The 22,251-nt window shown below is 41.3% G+C and overlaps 1 protein-coding gene across 1 annotated transcript in view; it reads left to right on the top strand.

Annotated features, from left to right (window-relative positions):
* foxn3 (forkhead box N3) overlaps positions 1 to 6,959 on the top strand; it is a 172,576-nt gene extending 165,617 nt beyond the window's left edge. Inside the window, exon 6 of the mRNA XM_063007057.1 lies at positions 6,336 to 6,959. Within this exon, the coding sequence (XP_062863127.1) occupies positions 6,336 to 6,822 (487 nt within the window). The 3' untranslated portion in view covers positions 6,823 to 6,959. The remainder of the gene's footprint in view (positions 1 to 6,335) is intronic.
* Positions 6,960 to 22,251: the final 15,292 nt, after the last annotated feature.

A 22,251-nucleotide genomic window follows, 5' to 3' on the forward strand; every position in this document is an offset into this window, starting at 1 on the left:
ATTTCCTGAGTAGCGTGAGTGGACTCTTTCATCGAGTAAAACATTCATAAGCCGGGTGTCCGAGGCAGGTCCTGAGTGCAGCCCCCACACGGACATCACACAGATGTTTTGATGGTCTTGTCCATCCATCAAGCAAAGATCAGCAGTTTGTGTTTAAATGGATTGTGGTTGTAAAGTGGAGCGGTTTGATACGTGTTATTCTGAGCGAGAGAAGCCGTCAGAGCTGCCAGCTGAAACAGGTCTATAGAGAGACAGGTGTGGACAGGCTGAGTGTGGGTATGTACGTATAGGTGTGTGTGTGTGCATGTGTGTGTGTGTGTCTGCCTCGGGGCCTTGAGGTGTGCACCCTTTTTTACCAGAAACCTAATCTTTGGGTATTCCATTGTAACATTTGTGAGAAACCGTCACACACTTTAATGTGTAACCTCAATGCGTGACACACAAGACCCCCAACATTCACACCCACTCTTACATTTAAAATGGTACCTATGTTGTTAACACACTGACTGACGGTGTGAAGTGACTGACACTGCATTTAGGCATTAATTATTGAGCCTGTTTGCGCTGCGGCTATAATTCATGAGCCATAAATGCAGAACCAAGACAGGATGTGGAAACACTCCTTTGGTTTATTTTCTCCATCCAGCTCATGGGGAAATTTAATGTTTATGGCTGAAGCTGCAGGAAAGCAAAACTGCAGGCTGGATTACTGCAGGACTGCTGCAGGACCTGCAGGTCTTCATGCGACAGTGTGGAACATCATTAAAAATCTTCAATCTGTTTCCCTCATTGTATTAAAATACTGTTTATTTATTTATTAATATATTGTCACTAGCCCGTTCATACTAGACCACTGTTCAGGGTCACGATCTAACGCCACCCCAAAACCTAAGGCAGGAATACCATAAACCATCTCAATGCATCTGTGGGCATTGCACAATCACATACAGTATATCCTCATTTACATTTTCAGCATTTAGCAGACGCTTTTATCCAAAGCAGCTTACAGAATATAGTCTAAGCCCTTGAGGGTTAAGGGCTTTGCTCAAGGGCCCAGCAGTGGCAACCTGGCAGTGGTGGGGTTTGAACCAACAACCCAGTAATTAGCAGATGCTTTTTTATCCGTAGGGACTTACAGTTGGAATACCGAATACAACTTATCAGTGCCTATCAGTGGCAATTTGTTGGCGGTGGGGCTTGAACCAGCAACCTTCTGATTGCTAGTCTAGTTCCCTAACCACTGAGCTACCACTGCTCTACTAATTTACTACTAGGTATAATTCAGCCAGTCCATCCTGAGCATGTTTTAAAGGTGTGAAAGAATCCAGTGTTTCCAGAGAAAACCCATGAGCACACAGAGAGAACATCCTAAACTCCTCAAAGACAAAACACTGAGTGAGAGAAAGGATTAAACCCGGCTCCCAAGGATCCGTGCTGGTTTGCAGTATCCACTCTATCAGCTGTGCCACCAAGCTGCCTGTCTTAAATATATAATTATAATACTTTTGAGTTTTTAAATATTTATTAACCTCCTGTGAATCTTGTACTGCTTGCAGCCAGTCCGAGAGCGCCCATCGCCATGTCCTCTGTCATTTCAAACTGGTTTTAAAGCTGAATATGTGTAATAATTGCTCTCCGGGCTGAGTTTCTTGCTCCAGGAATGGCTCTAAATTAAGTTAAGCTCTAAATTAGCACTGACACATTGATGTAGTTATGACTGGGCTACATGCACAGGAAACTCCATGTGTTTAAGATGAAGAAACTACACTTATTTTCTCTACTCACAACTACTGGCAAATATTACTGTAAAAACATTTATAGTTTATCATTTAGATTTTGGCATTTACAGCATTCAGCTGATGCTTTTATCCAAAGCAACTTGGACCTGTGACCATGTACAATCTAATGCCTAGTTCACACTACACGATTTTTGCCCTGATTTTCGCTCACCGACTGGTCAGCGCTAGACTTGCTGGCTCGGGAGCAACTCGGCGTTCGCTCGGCGATCGAAACTCAGCTCTCAATCGCTATGTGTGGACTGCTCAACGGCTCGATCGATTTTACAGTATTTCTGACCTTATCGTTCTCTACAAAACATAACACCAATGTTGCATTGCAAAAAATATGTATTAACCTCCAACTCACTATAGAACAATCCAAGCCAAATCCACTCAGGTTCATTTATTTTTTCTCCTTGATTTTACACTGCACATCAGCGCACAAACTTTGTGAAAAGCCACACCAACTTGAAAGACTCCCGATTACAAGAGATCCAGTTGTGTAGTGTGAACTGTACAGTGACCTGACTACCTGGAAAGTCGTGTAGTGTGAACTTGGCATAAGCAGTGGAGAGTAAAGGGCCTCACTTAAGGGACCAACAGTGGCAACCTAGCGGTAGTAGGGCTTGAACCAGAGGTCTTTAGATTACTAGTCTAGTACCTTAACTGCTAATCATGGTCATTTAGAAAGAAATTGGGATCAGTTGTAATTAATTTAAATGTTCATTGTGTTTGTCATTTTATTTAATATAAACTTTAGCTATTTAACCACTTTCGCTTTCGCTTTATCATCCTATTTGTGAAGACAGCTCCCTCCTTGTGCATTTGCTGCTGTAACACGACTCATTTGCCAAAATTACAAAACAATTACAGTCGGTCTAGCCAAAGACACATAACTGTGGGATAATTAAAGACAGTTTAGTGCGCGTTTACATCGACAGCATTTAGCAGGCATTGTTTATCCAAAGTTACTGACAGTTACAGTGGTCAAATTCAACGTAATCAAGGGTTAATGGCCTTGATTAAGTTTGTTTGTTTATTAGGATTTTAAAGTCATGTTTTACACTCTTTGGTTACATTCATGACAGGACCGGTAGTTACTCATTACACAAGATTCATCAGTTCACAAAGTTATATCAAACACAGTCATGGACAATTTTGTATCTTTAATTCACCTCACCTGCATGTCTTTGGACTGTGGGAGGAAACCAGAGCACCCGGAGGAAACCCACACAGACACGGGAAGAACATGCAAACTCCACACAGAAAGGACCCGGACCGCCCCACCTGGGGATCGAACCCAGGACCTTCTTGCTGTGAGGCCACCTTGATTAAGGGCTTATCAGTGGCATTTTGTTGGTGATGGGGCTTGAACCAGCAACCTTTTGATTACTAGTCCAGTTGGGCGGCACGGTGGCTCAGTAAGTAGCACTGTAGCCTCACAGCAAGAAGGTCCGGGGTTCGATCCCCAGTTTGGGTCCCTTCTGTGTGGAGTTTGCATGTTCTTTCTGTGTCTGTGTGGGTTTCCTTCAGGAGCTCCGGTTTCCTCCCACAGTCCAAAAACATGCAAATGAGGTGAATTGGAGATACAAAATTGTCCATGACTGTGTTTGATATTAAAACTTGTGAGCTGATAAATCTTGTGTAATGAGCAACAACCGTTTCTGTCATAAATGTGACCAAAATGTAAAACGTGACGTTAAAATCCTAATAAACAAACATAAACTAGTCCAGTTCTCTAACCGCTGAGCTAGCACTGCTCTGTGCAAATTGGACAATGTGGTCAGAAAATCATTTTATCAGTGTAATGCTGCACTTTGTTGACGAGAGCCATAAATGAAAACAAATGTGTCCCTTTGCCATTTCTTCTCTTTGCCTGTATTACTTCTTCATTAAAACCAGGCCATTTTGTAATCCACCTCCATTAATTAGTTTCATAATGGTGTTGTTGGGCAACTGAAGAGGTACTTCAAAGCTGAAGTGCATTTCAAAGCCAGACGAGAGAAATGAGAAGTGCTTAATTTCATTAGCTCATGACTCACTGTGGACTCCCTGCTAAAAAGGCTTAAAACAGCATTTGCCTGTTACCAGCACTAATGCCATTATGTGTAATGGTTGATTAGCTCAACCAGTACGAGATTAGCACCAAACCAGCACTAACCAAAATGAATCAGACTGTGCCAGCATGCAATTTATGTGCTATGTGTTGTAGTGTTCACTTTTTTACTGGTCATTTTATTTTTACTGGTCAAGATTATTTATTTTATTCCCCCCCCCCCCCCCCCCCCCCAATCTAGTCGTGTCCAATTACCCTGATTGCGTCCTCTATACTGATTCGATCCTTCACCACTGACTGAGGACGCCTCTCAACTGACATATACGCCCGCTCCGGCACATACAGTCAGTACAGATAGTACATTTTTCACCTGCAAAAGTCGAGTTCATACACTTGACGGGCACTGTGCACGGAGGGCCACACCCCCATCAGCATTATTCCTCAGCCCTGTGCAGGCGCCATAAGTCAGCCAGCAGGGGCCGCAGTTGCACCAGTTATGAGGACCTATGATCCGACTTTCTTACCCTCTAACCCTGAACAACAGCCAATCGTTGTTCATGCTGCCACCCAGCCCAGTCTGAAAGGCAGTCAAGTTTATTTTTATAAGTTAAATAAAACATCATTTGTATCAAACCATCAGTGTTAAACATTAAAAATTAAAAAGAAAAAAAACAATAAAACTTCCTGTGTAGGTAGGATGTTTAGGAGACAAGGTTATGGAGGGAAGATTAAGATGGTTTGGGCATGTGCAGAGGAGGGATGAGAGGTGCAGTGCCCTGCAAAAGTATTCACCCCCCTTGACATTTTTCATGTTTTGTTGGCTCACAACCTGGAATTAAAATGGATTGTTTAAGGGTTTGCATAATTTCATTTACAGAACATGCCTACAACTTTGAAGGTGTGAATTTTTTTTATTGTGAAGCAAACAGCAAATAGGACAAAATAACAGAAAACTTCAATGTGCATAAGTATTCACCCCCCCTAATGTCAGTACTTTGTAGAGCCACCTTTTGCAGCAATTATAGCTGCAAGTCTGTATGAGCTTGCCACATCTAGCTACTGGGATTTTTGCCCATTCCTTAAGGCAAAACTGCTCCAGCTCCTGGGTTTGATCCCTAGATGGGGCGGTCCAGGTCCTTTCTGTGTGTAGTTTGCATGTTCTCCCTGTGTCTGTGTGGGTTTCCTCTAGGAGCTCCGGTTTCCTCCCACAGTCCAAAAACATGCAAATGAGGGGAATTAGAGATACAAAATTGTCCATGACTGTGTTTGATATTAAAACTAGTAATCTGATAAATCTTGTGTAACGAGTAACTACCATTTCTGTCATGAATGTAAAACATGACGTTAAAGTCAGCTCCTTTAAGTTGTATGGTTTCTGCTGGTGAACAGCAATCTTCAAGTCTGACCACAGATTCTCAATCGGATTGAGGTCTGGGCTTTGACTATGCCATTCCAACACATTTAAATTCTTCCTCTTAAACCAATTAAGTGTTGCTTTTGCAGTATGCTTAGGGTCATTGTCCTGCTGGAAGGTGAACCCCAGTCCCAGTCTCAAATCACTGGCAGACTGAAACAGGTTTTGATCAAGAATATCCCTGTTTTAGCACCATCCATCTTTCCCTTGATTCTGACCAGTTTCCCAGTCCCTGCTGGTGAGAAACATCCCCACAGCATGATGCTGCTGCCACCATGTTTCACTGTGGAGATGGTGTTCTTGGGGTGATAAGATTGTGTTGGGTTTGCGCCAGACATAGCGTTTTCCTTGGTGGCCAAAAAGTTCAATTTCCCACCTGCCTTTTGGCATACTCATTTTCTTTTCTTATTTTTGTCTTTAAGTAATAATTTTTTTCTTGCCACTTTTTTTTCTCGCTCTGTGGGCTCTGATACTCCAATCTTTGCTGTGGAACTCTGCAGCTCCTTCAGGGTTACCTTTGGTCTCTGTGCTGCCTCTCTGATTAATGCCCTCCTTGCCCGGTCCGTGAGTTGTGGTGGGCGGCCCCCTCTTGGCAGGTGGTACCATGTTCTTTCCATTTGATTATATGACTTGATAGTGGATCATCAAAGATTTGGATATTTTTTTATAACCCAACCCTGACTTCTGTACTTCTTAACAACTTTGTCCCTGACTTGTTTGGAGAGCTTCTTGGTCTTCATGGTGTTGTTTGGTTAGTGGTGCCTCTTGCTTAGTGGTGTTACAGCCTTTGGGGGCTTTAAATTACAGGTTGTAATGTAACAAAATAGGTAAAAAGCCAAGGGGGTTGAATACTTTTGCAAGGCACTGTATATTGGGAGAAGGGTGCTGAGGAGAAGATAAAGGCCAAAAGGAAGATTTATGGATGCGATGAGGGAGGACAAGCAGATGGTCGAGGTGACAGAGGAGGATGTTCAAGACAGGGCAAGATGGAGATGAACTTGTTAGTGGTTTTATATAGACATACTGTACAAGTGTGTGTTTTCACTTTGCCACAACATTTCTCACCACAATGTATCTTTTTTTATAGGTCAGTGTTAGCCAGCTGCAGGATCCACGGTGAAAGTGGGCCGTCTTGCAACTCCCAGATGGTCAGCAGCGACCCCAAGGAGGACCACAACTACAGCTTCGGCAAATCTTCCAGCTCGACACCTGAAAAAACACAGCTAGATGGTGAAGTGCCCGAACTCAACATACACGACGCTCCCGCCGACGTGGACGAGGACGACAAGACCAAGATCAAGAAAGAGCCCAAAGAGTGGGCAGTGGACGCTCTGGCCCTGGCGCAGCACACTAAATGGCATCATTTAACAAAGGCCAAACAGAAAGTGGCCAGTGACATGCTGCCGTTAAAAAAGAGGCGCACGGAGAAGCCTCCAGAAAGTGATGACGAGGAGATGAAGGAGGCGGCGGGCTCTCTGCTCCACCTGGCTGGTGTCAGAGCCTGTTTGAACAATATCACCAACCGGACGGCCAAGGGCCAGAAAGAGCAAAAAGAGTCCATGAAAACTAATTGACTGTGTTTTGAGAAAGAAAAAAAACATCACTTTTAATAGAATTTACTATTTTTTTCCAGGACATCAGGTGAATTCTACTGATTTGTGGCAATATTAACAATTACATTGTTTTGCTATCTTTATAAGTAAAGTTATTGAGGGTTCCTTATTTTCTTTTTTATGTTCTTTTATTTTAAAGGAGATTAAAGCCATAGATAAATTTAGCTAATTCAGTAATGGGGTTTAATTTGGCTTAAATGAATATTAAAATTGTTCAGCAACAAAAAAAAAGAAGAATTTAAACGATTTTTCACTTCACCCAGATGTAGTCAATCAAACAAGACATCTGTAGTGCTGGATGTGGAGTTCTTTAGTTTATAGTAACTCTATGTGCTACTGAGTCCCGCAGTTTCTGCTCTGTTAAAATTTCTTCCCCTCCTGCACTAAACCAGCGTTATTAGTATCACATCCCATCCAAATTTTTCCAAAAACTTTTAAGTGCTTGAACTTCAGAGGTTAATGACTTGACTACTTTACGTTTTACATTTATGGCAAGTCAGTGAGGCTGAAATGAACATCAATTGCTAAAAAAAAATACTTTAAAGCCATTTGGAATAAATTATTCCATTTGGTTACTGACATTAGGATTTGCCACAGTTGATCATTGGCACAGGTTTTATGTCTGATGCCTTTTTTTTGCTTCTCCACTTTGGATTTGCTCCTCCACTTTCTGTACAGGCACCCTGGGCAACCAGGGTCCTTATGCAGCATTGATAAACCCCACTCCTTAATGCGGTCTTTCCCACCCCAGCAGACTGGAGGTCAGTTTTGTCTGCTGCAGACATTAGCCAATTGTGCCTGCTAGAGGGCGCCCAGCCAACCGGTAGCAGAGCCGAGATTTAAACCCGCAAGCTCAGAATCTTGACACTGGTGTGCCAGCACTTCACCACCTGGGCACCCATCTCATGCCCTTTTTAATGCGCCCTTTTATTTGTCCATGCTTGGGACCAGCACTAAGGGTGCACTGATATATGTCCCAACAATGCCTAGGTCTATGATATGCCAGGCACCTTCTGTATTTGTGACCCCAGCACAGTATCTGAACCCACAGGCACCCACAGAGTCCTACCAGTATGCTTCAACAGCTCACTACAATAACAGCCAATTTGAACTTCTTCAAAACATACTTAAAGCCTAAAGTTATTGGAGCCTAGAGGGTTAAGGGCCTTGCTCAAGGGCCCAACAGTGGCTACCCACTAGTCTACCACTGTCCCACTGTCCCTATATATTGTTTTTATCTCAAGTAAAAACATCACAAAGAATATTGGAAGTGTTAAGCCTGGAGTACATCGGCTGTTCCCATCAAAAATGACAGTCGTGAAGTAATCGTGACCGACCCATAAAAGTAACCACCTTTTCTCTCTTCAGATTGAAAGAACTGTAAGAAATGGATCAGTTCTGCTTCCAAATGCCGTTCTTAGGACTGTTCCCTTTCAGATAGACTGCACCAACAGTAAATATTTAACCAATTGTGTTGGATTAAAGTATATCTCTAGAGCTCGCCAGTGTACACAACCTGATTTTTAGTAACCTGGCATTCAATCTAGCAGTGGTGTTGCGTAATCACAAAAGTGACCAGAAGTTTCAAATGATAGCTTGTAATCTGCAAGAAGGTGGAGAAACTGTTAGTGAAGCAATGGAAGATATGCAACAGTTGAGAAAAGTTTAATCTTATTAATCCTTGTATTTAATCCTTGTAGATATGTTCTCCTATGGAGAAGACAATAATACATTTACTGCTTTAAATAAATATGGGTGTGTGTGGATTGAGACACAACACATGTGAATAGAAGTCAACGTGTTGTTCCCAAGTAACCAGCTAATCACTGTAAAATATCGGATTTACAGTAAATACAGGTTGTTTTCATTATAAATGAACTAAAGTTTGAGAGGGTTACACAAATCAAAAACTGGACTAGTAATCAGAAGGTTCAAGTCCCACAGCAGCCAAGTTGCCCCTGTTAAACCCCTGATCCTTAATAGCTCAAATTATATTCAGTCATAATTGTGAGTCGCTTTAAATAAAAGCCTCTGCTACATGCCATAAATGTAAGGTAAACTTGGTATTTTGTTCTGCTCATGTTTAAGTGAAGAGCTTTAAAACTGAAAATTGAGGCGCCCAGGTGGTGCCTGGGCGCCCAGGTGGTGCCTGGGATTTTCCGCTAGCACACCAGCACAGAGTTTCTGAACTCCTCGGTTCGAAACTCGGTGTTGCCACCGGTTGGCTGGGCACCATCTAATGGGCATAATTGGCAGTGCCTGCAGCAGATACTAACTGGCCACTGTATCTGCAGGGTGGCGAGAAAATGCACCAAAAAAAACCCCTGAAAATTGATTAGTGATTTTTTACAAAGCCTATTATTATTTTCTTTTTCATAATCTGGCAAACCGGTTAATCAAGTTACATTATCAACTAGTAAACAGCATTTGACCTAAACATGGGGAAAATCCCTGCATGTGTGAACATGCTCAAATGTGATCAATAATAAATTCTAAACCAGAAAATCTTTAATGAGACTTCTCTTACCTGTTAGAGTTACATTAGTCTTGTAGCTACACTGTCTTTCTTTGCTGATTGACTACATTTAGGGGTGTAAATTATTATAATAGTTTTTGGTAAAACCATCCCTTTGAAGTTATTGAGACAAACAAAAACCTCTCCCGTAGGCTTTTGGTGGCATAATTAGTGAGAAATTATGTAATCAGTAGCCGTCATTTATTAAACATCCTGTAGAGTGTTCAGTGTTTAATGTGCAGCTACATACGGCAAAGCGTCAGGACGGCAGGACTGGGTGAAGGTGGTGGTGTAGTTGGTTGGCCAGTAGTGGTGAATCAGGACTAGTGCGTTTCTTTAAATCACAGTGTGACTGCACTTGTTGTTCTGACAGCTAATCGGATCCAGTGGCACTGCCCTCAGCTTATCTGTGTTGGGTTATTGTAGCGGGTGAACATCAGTCCTGTACAAAGACTAAGCCATAAGCCTTTATTAAAGTGCTTTTTGGAGGAAGGGTATACTATATAAGGATGGATGACAAAGGAAAACCTGACATCAAGTGCATAGATTCTTGAACGTTACTGTAGGGAGGGAGGAAACACGATTTTTCTGAAGATGTTCTCTCAATTGGTGTTTTTCATAATGGTGGTGGAATCTCCGTTCAACACATTGGTCCAAAATCTCCCATTAGTGTTTAACTGGGTTAAGATGAAGTGACTGCAAAGGTAGTAGTTACAATAACAATAATGTCATACGGGAACACATCACTGCCATCAAGAAAAAAATGCTCCATTATACAAATAATGCCTAGTTCACACTACACAATTTTTGCCCTGATTTTTGCTCGCAGACTGGTCGGCACTAGATTTGCCGGCTCGGGAGCAACTCGGTGTTCGCTTGGTGATCGAAACTCGGCTCTCAATCGCTATGTGTGAACTACTCAAAAACTCGATCCGAGCGGCTTGCTGAGCTCTAGGTGACTGAAGAAATATATCTAGCTTGTCAAATATCTGGATCTGAGTCGCACGACTGCCAATGAGTGCTATGTCGAACAGCCAATGAGAACGCAAGATACGGTGTGAGGGGAAACGCAGGGGAGGAATGTAAACAGGTGGGACAGGGGCATAATATAGTTTATATTAGAATACATCAACACACACAAGTTTTACAGTATTTCCGATTTTATCGTTCTCTACAAAACAAAACACCAACATTGTGTTGCAAAAAATATTTATTAACCTCCAACTCACTATAGAACAATCCATGCTGTTCGCGTAGCCAAATCCACTCAGATTCATTTATTTTTTCTCCTTGATTTTACGCTGCACATCAGCGCACAAACTTTGATCGCTCGCTACTTGTTGATGTGCATTTTTGGACGTGGTATCATTAAACCACTCATCACTTCTTGTGTTTGTTTTTGTGACAAAACCTAGTTTGGGAGACCAGAGAAGCTCGCCTGCAATTCCAGTTGGTGATAGATGGTGTAGTGTGAAACCACCTATCGCCGATCAGTCGTGTAGTGTGAAAGCCACACCTACTTAAAGTACTCCTGATTACAAGAGATCCAGTTGTGTAGTGTGAACTGTACAGCGACCTGACGACGTGGAAAGTCGTGTAGTGAACATGGCATAAGGTGATCAGTCAGATTAACCTCTAAATAAAGCAAAACCATTGGAGCAAAATGCCTTCCAAAATGTAGAGGTACAGCATTCATGGCTGTACACTTCTTTTGCTTTACATCACACACGCCCCTTCTTGTCGAGAATCTAAAACACCATTAAACAGTCTTTTAAACAGAAGAGTCTTGAGCACTTGTTGTGTTTCTCCACACATTTATTTGGGATTTTCCATTCATTTGTGACCCGCTGTGATAACCTTGTGTATTTAAAATGTTATAATTACCCATATTCTTCAAAAAGCAATCAAAACTAGTGATATTGCCTCAGTGAAGAAGAGTAGTAGTGATATTTCCCTTTGTGGCACAATAAAATTGTTGCTACTAAACCTGCCAATTGTAATTTAGTGATAAAATAATGAAACAACTGTGGAAAAAAATGTGGGTTTGTTTTTAAGATTGAGTTTTATTTGTTTTCTTTTATATACATTTTTAATTGTATTTTTTTTCTAATCCTCATAATGTATAAGCAATTTCATCCAGTCAGGATAACACTGTATAAACGTTACACTAGACTTTTTTCCTTTCTTAATTTAAGCAATGTAGCCAGCAGGATTTTTTCCAAATCGTGTTGCATGGGTTCTTGTAAAGAAGAAGAAAATCTTTTTTTTTTATTTTAAAGAGTTCATGTAAGGTAAATAATGTATTTAGCATGAAGCATGAATTATTTTCATATAAATATAGATCCTAGAGAACAAAAAAGACACCGCCTCTAATTTCTATGCCCACAGGCCTAAAGTCACGTTTGTTGTTTTACAGCTTCGGTTTCTTTTTATTGTTTTTGTTTTAATTTGTTTTGTTTTGTTTCTTTTGTCTTAATTTGAACTGATTGTTCTCATCATATAAAGCAGGCATTTACAGACTAACCTTCTTCAGGGACAAACGCTGACTGTTGGGCAACACTCTGTGCAATATGGGGACTTCACGTTTTTGAGTAGGGTTCTTAGCCCTTCTCTCTACTCTCTCCATCAGTTTCAGTGGTGATGTGTGTGTGTGTGTGTGTGTGTGTGTGTGTGTGTGTGTGTGTGTGTGTGTTTGTGTGCGTGTGTACATTAGCACTTGGCACGTTTGGTGCTCGTCTTGCTTAGGAGAAGTTGGTAGTGAGTGTCAGCCCTCCGCCTCTCCCCAGCTTTGTACCCGCTTTTCTTCCATGACGTGCTCAATACGGCAATGATTTTGGGGGTCTTCCATTTCTACAACACGGGTCTTTGGTCTGAACACACAGCTTAATAGACAGCACAGTAATAAACACTCTCAATGCTTCGTTCACCGTGTAGCACTGTTTCAGGTACATGACCAGTATTAAAACCACATGCACACACTCATCTAGCCAGATTATCTTGGTATATCGTGGTCGTGGTAGAATGGCATCAACTCTGTGACGTTCTGTTTGGAATGAGCTGCAGTGGCTTATTGAACTAGTAATAAGAAAGTTCTGTGATACGATGCATTCAGATAGCGGTTGGGAATTTGCAAATGGCAAGATTGCAGCGAACCCTATTGTTAACATGGACATATGCTAACACTGCTAAAAAGTTAACAAATAAGATCCTGAAACAGCGTGTAGCCATTTATCATGAGAACAAAGAACCTATAATGAGCAGTAATAGTAAAAAAATTTTATAAATAGTCTTTGTGATGCAAAAACTATTTAGTTAAAATTGATTGCACTGCAGCCTTGGTAGGAATCTTTATACAAGCTGTAAAAGTAGACAATTGGTGGACCCTCATAATTCAGAAGATGCCAGATGTACTTTAATGATAAAGGGTATAAGTATGAGTTAAAGAGGATGAAAGAAAGGATGTAAAAAAGAGACGGTTGAAATGAAATACGCCTAGGACAGAGAGACACACTGATAGAGAGGGTGCTACACAGCAACATGGTTCCTAGGTATCTGGGTTCATTCTTTGCCTTTGATCACTGTTTTGGGTTTCCCTGGGTAGTCCGGCTTCTTCCCAACTCCCGAAAACACACAAAAGGAGGATTGGCAGCTGTAAATGACCACCAGTCATTCATTCACTCATTAATTTTCTTATCCGCTTATCAAATTAGGGTCGTGGGGGATGCTGGAGCCTATCCCAGCTTTTCAATGGGAGCAAGGCACACAGTAACACCCTGGACGGGACGCCAGTCCATCGCAGGGCAGACACACACATACACATTCACTTATAAGGCAATTCAGTGTCTCCAATTGACCTGGCTGCATGTTTTTGGCCTGGGGATCGAACCCAGGACCTTCTTGCTGTAAGGCGACAGTGCTACCCACTAAGCCACCATGCCGCCCCCAGGCGTTAGTAAGTGATTAAATGTGCGCAAGTGTTGCAATTCTGACCAGTATAAATATACAAATAAATGACACCTTCACAGGAACTGAATCGAGGGCCTTTTTTCTGGAACCTTCATTAAAAAGACTTGAAAATAAAGTGAATTTGCCAATCCAAACTGCCCTTAGGTGTGAGTGAGTGTGAAGGAATGAATGACTTTGTTGGAAATGCTTTGCTTGTGTTGAATTATACTTCTCCAGATGTTAAAAGTGAACTGGCTAAAGAGAAATCGTAGGTGTTTATCGGGAAATCATGAGCTGTTAGGCTTGTTGGCGCAGCAATTCACTACCGACTTTTGAAACGTATCGAGACGTGTGTTCTTATTACAAGATCTTGGCTCTGTAAGACTACATGCACATGAACAGTGAAAGTCTGTGCTAGCAGGGCATGATATTGCATGTTTTACTAAATTACATCAGATTGCACTTTTATTCATTCAAATTAACATTCTTACCTTGTGGGTTTGTGGTGCCAAAGCACGTAACAGCTTTACACACAGCGAAACGGCCAATTCATACAGTACTTGATAATCCAACACAAACCTGTAGCATTTCTTTTAATTATTCATGTATAATATAACATCTTAATCATATCTGTTTTTTGTCACATTATTGGCTGTAAATTGCTCATTGAGGTGTTGTTCATATCATACGATTGTTCTCACGGGGGTCTCGGTCCACGTCTATAGTGTGTTTATCATTAGTGAGTCTCCTTGTGATCTGTACATGTTGGCATGCCTGTTCTGATCATGTGTGTTTATTGAAATCCTCCGTGCACCCTCATTATTAACCTCGAATGGAAATCTCCACAGAGCCTGCTTCAGTTTTATGTTCTCACAGTTCTAAAAAAAACATGAGGGATACCAGCAGCAGCAGAAAGCAGAAAGACGGCTCCACCATTGATTCAGGCTTATTTCGATAAGATAAAAAGGGTACGTAACTTTTTTTTTGACGTTCTTCCGACAAAAAACAAAAGAAAGAGCCTGAAAAAAGTGACGGAATGAAAAGGCGAGTGAAGGTGCATCAGAAAGCATTAACCCAAGGCAGGCAAATAACAGTCAATAACGTGGTCTTCTCATTTTCTTGTGTTTGGTCATTGTTTGTTTTTAAAAGATTTATGTTGTTTACTGCCATTTTTTTATTCTTTATTTTGATAAGTGGCTTTTTTTCTTTTAAGTGAGAGAATAATTATTGGAGTCTTATTTTTTTTGCTCTGAATTTTGAGGTCTGATGGCATGTGCACCCAGCTAAAGTGTCAATATGGAGGCGAACTTGCACTCTGTATTTCCTTGTTGTGTAATCATATTGCCAAAGACAAGATCATCAATATGTAAATATCACTTTGTTCATCACTATGAAAAGAAAGGTTTCTTTTTATTTTGTGTTTGTTTGTTTTTCCCGACCTGCCATCGAGTTTCTGTGCTGTATTGTCTTCCAGTTGCAATAAAGAAAAAGAGTTGCAAAGGTGAACTTTGACTTGCTTTTGCTTTTTTCCACTTCAGCTGAAGCTTTTTTTCCAATATTACTTACAAGTGAATTGAGGGTAATGAGCCTTGCGTACGTGTACGACGGCGGCCTTTTGACTCATGGTTTAAGCTCTTCTCTGCTGATCTTTAATACATCAATAAACAACTTCATAAACTAAAAGATAATGATTTATGTAACATACATTTAATTCCAATGCAGTGTTAAACAAAATTAAACAACTAGCGCAGAGGTGTCAAACTCATTTTCACTGAGGGCCACATCTGCATTATGGTGGCCCTCAAAGGGCCGATTGTAGCGTATCCTGCTGTGATTGCAGTCTGCCTTAAATATTTACTTGGAGGCTAAATTCTGTGTTTGGTGTCAAAATGCCAAATTTATACTGTATATTTATAATGTATATCTATATTTATATTGTACTTCTTTACCACAGACACGGCCTCATAATACAAGAGACATAACAGTTTTTCTTTTTGAAGCACAAACCTGTATTCACTATCGCATCTTCCATTAAATTTCCTCCTTCTGCTTCAATTTTCTCTTCTTGTACACTTTGGGATTATTTGTAAATATTTCTCAACATCACTTGTTGGAAAACCACCTCAGTTAAACGCTGATGTGGAAACACTGCCATCTAGTGGCGGGATGCGTTCACTTTGCGGGTAACAAAATCGGCATGCATTGTGGGAGATACAGTTTATGTACAATTTTACAGTGTATTTTAAGACAGTCATGAGTTTTTTAAGCTCTCGCGGGCCACATAAAATGATGTGGCGGGCTGGATTTGGAGTTTGACACGTAAACTAGTGGATTCTCATAATTCAGAAGATGTCAGAGGTACTTTCATAGAAAAAAGATATTATTATAAGTTAAATGGGATGTAAGAAAGGATGTAAAAAGGAGACTGTTTAAATAAAATACACCTAGGACAGAGAGGCACACTGATAGAGCGAGAGCTCCAGAGCAACATGGTTCCTAGGTACCTGGGTTCATTCGTTGCCTTTGATCACTGTATTGGGTTTTCAATACATAGACAGCTCTAAATTACCACCAGTCGTCAGTAAGTGATTAAATGTGCGTGAGTGCAATTCTGACCAGTAAAAATAAACGAATACACCTTCACAGGAACTGAATCGAGGGCCTTTTTTTCTGTAACCTTCATTAAAGTAAATTTGAACCATTACACCATCTTTAAAACATCAATAAATACAGGTAATAACTTCATAGACTAAATGATAATTAACATTTCATTCTAATGCACTGTTAAATAAAGTTTTTAAAAACATTGTTCATTTTATTTCATTTCATTTCATTCTAGGCACTCAGGTGGCACAGTGGTCTATAGCCCGCTAAGATCAGGGTTTGAAAGTCACCGGTGCTATTGTTTTGCCCAGGCGTCTACACAGGGGAGGGCTGGCCAAAGCTGTGTGATGGATTGGTGCCCTGTCCAGAGTATTCCTGTTTTGCGGCCAGTGTTTCCCAGTACACATTTTATTTACATTCATTTTATACACATTTAACACAGAGACAGTTATTGCCAGGGTTTCTCTATCTAAAATCGTCCCACACATGCCTTCATTAGAAAGACTTGAAAATAAAATGAATTTGAACTATTACACCATCTTTAAAACATCAATGAATACAGGCAAGAACTTCATAAACTAAATGATAATTATAAATTTAACACACATACTGCCAGGGTCTCTCCATCTAAAACCGGCCCACACATGCCTGCTGCTTGTCTGACATTGTACTTGCTTCCCTTTCTTCACCTTGCAAGCGGTGAGCCTTTAAAATCTTGCCATATTCAGGTTGCTGGATGTGAATACCATCCTCAGGCCTGGCTCCAGGAGTTAGTCCCAGTAACCCAAAGTTAGGCATGGTTCATTTAATCTGCTGCTAATAGGATCACGCTTTGTTGTTTTACCTTGGGCTTGTTTAGTTTTGGTGGTGGATGGTGACATACGTAGCTCTGGGTTTCAGTGAATATCAGTATTTACAAAGTAGCTTCACCGGTGGCAAAAAATTAGTTTTTTCTTGTCAGGTGTTGGAATTATTCTTTACGATAAGATAAGGAGCTCTGCCATTATGGACTACTCCACTGTAAAAATGCTGCTGCTAGAAATCAAGAAGGGCCAGCTAAAGAGTTCTGAACATCTCACAGTTTCTGGTACATCCCAGAGGATGATAGCCAAGGATCAGATTTAGGAATTATCTGAATTAATATAGACTGAATGGCCTAATTAATGTGGACACCTGACCAGCTATGCCAGCCTCTATTCTTTGTTTCAAGATTTTAGTGTGTGATTTTATAACCCCAAATCTAAAAAAGTTGGGACAGTATGAACACTGAATAATAAAACACAGAGTTTGTATTACTTTGTAATGTTGCCATTCCTTGTCATAGCACTTTAAGACATTTTGCACAGAGGATACCAAGTGATTAAATGTTTCAGGTGTTATTTTGTCCTAACATTATCGTTGTCGCTATTTTGTTTCCAAATTCTCCACACATTTCTTACTGGGTTAGGACTGGGACAGGACTCCAGGCAGACCCGTATTATTATTATTATGATTATTATGATGATTATTATCATCGTTATCATCATAATGGGTGGCACGGTGGCACGGTGGGTCAGTGGGTAGCACTTTCGCCTCACAGCAAGAAGGTCCTGGGTTTGATTCCCAGGTGGAGCATTCCAGGTCCTTTCTGTGTGGGTTTCCTCCTGGAGCTCTGGTTTCCTCCCACAGTCCGAAGACGGGCAAGTGAGGTGAACTGGAGATACAAAATTGTCCATGACTGTGTTTGATATTAAAGACTTGCACTAATCAACATTGCGTAACCAGTAACTACCGTTCCTGTCATGAATGTAACCAAGGTGTAAAACATGACGTTAAAATCATAATCATAATCATAAACAACATATATAATAATAATATTAAGTTGCTATGGCTAAACAGACTCACAGCTCTGATCCTCACTCGGTGCTGATGACCGTGTTAAACATTTATTTTTAGTTTAGCTCTGACACAGGTATGCTTGTTTACAGCCTCTACATAATTCATAGTTATGTTCAGGAAGGCTTTGTTTGAAGGTAGAGGCTGGTTCTTAATTAAAGAGGGTGAGTCTGGAAACGCTACACAAACCTCGTCCCTGTACAACCCCACCACGCCCAGGCTTGTGACTGGGTTGCTATGCAACTGCTGCCAAAAAATGTACAAGAAGCAAACAGACTTGAGCACACACTTCATCTATTTTACACAGCTATTTTACTGTTTATAGAACTGGTGCAGCGATTACACGCTTTCTGTACGCTGTTAGTTTCAAAGCAGATAAACACCTAGCGTGAAAACGTTTGTGGCCTACTTTAATGTGAGCATTAAATGTGGTGTGGCGCTGACCTTAAAAGATATTTACCGCAAATATCACCGTGGCAGTCAAAACCCTGCTTCATTTGTTCAGTAAATGTTTGGTTCTGAGTCTCCCAAGGGAACCGACGCACAGCGCCAGACTCACACAAGACATATTGCATGGTTTCGTTGCCAAGGAAACAAACAGCGTTGACTCGCATACCGATACACACTCAACATTGTTAAGGAGTCATTTTTCATCTGCAAACTGCCCTGTTAATTGCTAAAGTACTTGCCGAGCATACTAACATACAAAACAGTACACTCTCCCACACTTACTCTCAGTGTTTGGGTGTGGGCACGATCACTAGCGCCCACCATTCAGCGCTAACACCTTCTCTGTAATCAGGATCTAATTTTTTCCCCGTTTATTCCAGTTTCCAAGGCAGCAGGAATCGACTGTTCCACAGCGGCACAAATCAGTAAGCGCTCCCCCTATCAGTGAGCACGGCGGGAGCTGATAAGCGTCCAAAATCCGCCACACAGTGCCTTTAATTTGGCCCGCCGTCCTTGTAAGTCAGAAACAAACATGAGGGTATTATGGCAGATCTGCCGCATTAAGGTCCGAGCCTTTTACGATCACATTTGCAAGTCTATACGTCTGGCACTAATCTGCCTGATTTGCATGAAATCACAGGTTGGGGATTTAAGTGGAAATCCTTCAGAATGCTTGATGTAGCGGCCGCCGGGCACTTAGAGGTTTGGTCCTGGTCTTTCTTCTTGCTCAGCTTCTTAACCCTAGAGAACCAGTTTTCTTGGCCTAATCCCTTAACAGTAGCGACAGAGTTAGCAGCTCTGTCATACTGAGAGAGCCACAGTTACAACGAGCAGAGCCGGCCTGTCCACTGGCCTGGATGGGTGAGTGCCTGAGACTCTGCTGTAATGACAGCGCTCATATGTGGTGCTTTGGGACAGTGGTAGCCTAGTGGGTAGAGCTTTGGGCTATCAACCAGAAGATTGTTGGTTCAAATCCAGGCTCTGCTATGCAGCCACTGTTGGGTCCTTGAGCAAGGCCCTTAACCCTGTCTGCTCCAGAGGCACCGTAAGATGGCTGACCCTGCGCTCTGACCCTAGCTTCCAAAACAAGCTGAGGTATGTGAAGAAAGAATTTCATTGTACTGTACACCTGTATATGTATAGTATATGACAAATAAAATATATCTTCTTCTTCTTCTTTATTGCCTTTGTCCCACTGTATAAAGCAATGCTAAGTTAATGCTAAATAATTTGAGCAATGTAGACAATTTATGTCAAAAGTCTGCACAGATGTATGTCATGACAGACTTTTTATGTGCCAGTGACTGGAACACATACTTCCACTTTTGAGAATTTGAGTTCTCTAATAAGTTTATTGTCTGGTTTCTGTTTTTGTATCCAAAGCATCTTAAAATTGTGATGGATAGATTAAGGGCACATTCATATGAGAAAGGGCAAAACTGCGAGTGGCGCAAATCAGTGGTGAGCGGTGCGGTAAAACATCATCAAAGTGTGAATATAAGAAGAATCTGCATTTGTGTGAAATAACCATCAAATCTACTTTGAAAGCTCCACATACATCTTTGTTTAATGAATGAATGAATCCTTTATTGTCATTGCACATTGTACAACAAAATTGAAGTACAACCCCCCCCCCCCCCCTCCGGTGCAAAAAAAAAACAACAACAAGCAAACAATATTAGCACTATATACAAATCAACGTTCAAACACTCAAACAAAACAAAAGCAATTGCACATGTACCACTGAAGTGGTATTTGAAATTTTAAAATATGAAATTTTTCAAATTGCACATTGGTCCATTTGTTTTATTTTTAAACTTGTGTTACAGCTCGGGCAGCTGAGAAATTGTGAGCTTTTCCAAAAGTGTCTAAAGTGCTTATTGTTAAAAAAAAGCTTAACGTGGCTTAATGTACTAAAAGAAAAACACAGGAACACAAAACCTCTCTTGATTATTAATGCTCATAAGTTCTCCCCACTAATTGAATTCCTTGCTCATTGTTTTAATATATTAAGTCATGTTAAGTGTTGTTTGTATGGCCTGATTCACTTTTACCACATCATATCAAACAGTTCGTCTTATTGGAGATTCTTTAAAAAGGTCAGAGGCAAACCTGGTCAAAGTTTAATCAGGTGAACTTTGAGTGGCGTGGCAAGTGCAAAAATCATGAGCCCAACGTGGCAAAAGTGCGTGGTGCTTGCCGCTCAGGAAAGCGCAGTGGCAAGTTAAACACAAATCGCAGAAGCAGTTGTACCACTTCTCATGTGAATGCGCCCTAAGAGTTAATTGAGAGTTAAGTGCCTTGCTCAGGGGCCCAACTGTAGCTACTTGGCAGTGATGAGGCTTGAACCAGTGACATTCCAATCAATGGTCCAGTACCTTAACTGCTGAGCTCATTGCCCATCAGCTGTACCGCTGGTATTTCGTTTAGCTTCTGTAGCCGTTCATTGTAGACAAAATTCCTGGCTGACTTGTTTACTTGTTTGTTTTTTCTTTTCCACTCAGGACACAATGAAAAGTGAACTGGAAGCCAGAGCGGCATGAATCACACTAACAAATCCGTGTGTGTATGAGAAGGGAGGAAAAGTGAGAGAATGAGAGGGAGAACGCGTGCAGGTAATGAATTTGACATTTTCCATGCAGGCTGTGCTGACGATGCAGGTGGAAATGCCAGCCTGAATGATTCCTATTTCTCGCCGCTCGTAGCACGCCCGAGCAAAAGTCTCCACACCGGCCTCTGCGCAGCACTTTGTATGAGCCAGATGCTGGGACTGGCCCATTTCGCTCTTTCTCGTTCTCTCTCTCTCCTCTTACAAATGAGTCTGCAGTAAAATTAATGTCCTGTAACGGCTGCTGCTAACTGCAGGTACCCCCATTTCTTTTCTCTGTGCTGCTAATGCCCTTGATCTTTCATTAGGAGTTGTACCTAAAGCACCTGAGGGGGACCGATGCTGTTCCTCACTCCTGACTGCCCTCCATCTCTCTCTCTCACTCTCTCTCGCTCGCTCGCTCTCTGTGTTTCGTTTAGCTCCCAAATGGACCAGAAGGCTGAAATATGGACAAAAATGAAATGTCGCTGTGGGTTCAGTTTGTTCCACTTTGTTCCCATTTTCTGTAAAGTAATATATAAAGCGTCTTTCAGAATAGTTTCCATCTACTGCATCTGTAGTGTGTGTAATCGCTATGGAATCTCATTTTATCATGGTGTGATTTACACCACAACCCTGCTATTCTGACACCCACCAGTCAAAATCCTAATCCTGATTTTTGATTTTTAAAATCCATGGTCACATCAGGAGCTTCATCCATCATTCACATCAGTTTGATAAACTGGGGTACGGTTAGGTTGGTACTGGGAGTGTAACAAATGGGCTAAGACGTGACAAGTGGGGCGGACACACACGCAGAGATGTTTCTAAGATTTATTTTAAACAATAGACAAGAAACAAAACAGGATTGAACAAGACAAGACACTAAAACAGGACCTATGCTAAAGCTAACCTAAATGCTAATGCTAATCGCTAAGCTAATGTTAATCTAAACACACAAGAACAAAGCTAAAGCTAAAACTAAATTGCTAAATAAACACACATGCAACCTGACTTAACTACACTAGACCCTACGCTAAGAATGCTAAACCTAAACATAACCTAGACTAAGACAAGTCATAAACTAAACAAGACTTAAACAAGAAGCATGAGCAAACTAATAAGGGCATGAACTAGACAAGAGCGTAAACTAGACAAGAGAATTCCAAACCTGACCAAAAGAACACGAGCTAGGACGCAAACCAAAATGACAAAAGCAAAATAGTCTCCACTGACTGATCCACAGCTGCCTTCTTATATGCCACGGGCACATTACCCGAGATAAGGTGCAGCTTTTCTCAGACCAATCACAATGAGGGGGGTCTAACATGTGCTCCCGAAGAGGTGGGCGTGGCAGGTTCCAGGAGCACACAGAGGCTTGATTCGTGACAGGAAGATTTTAGCTGGAAAGCTG

This window comes from Trichomycterus rosablanca, chromosome 13 (assembly GCF_030014385.1).
Source record: "Trichomycterus rosablanca isolate fTriRos1 chromosome 13, fTriRos1.hap1, whole genome shotgun sequence".
Taxonomy (NCBI): domain Eukaryota; kingdom Metazoa; phylum Chordata; class Actinopteri; order Siluriformes; family Trichomycteridae; genus Trichomycterus; species Trichomycterus rosablanca.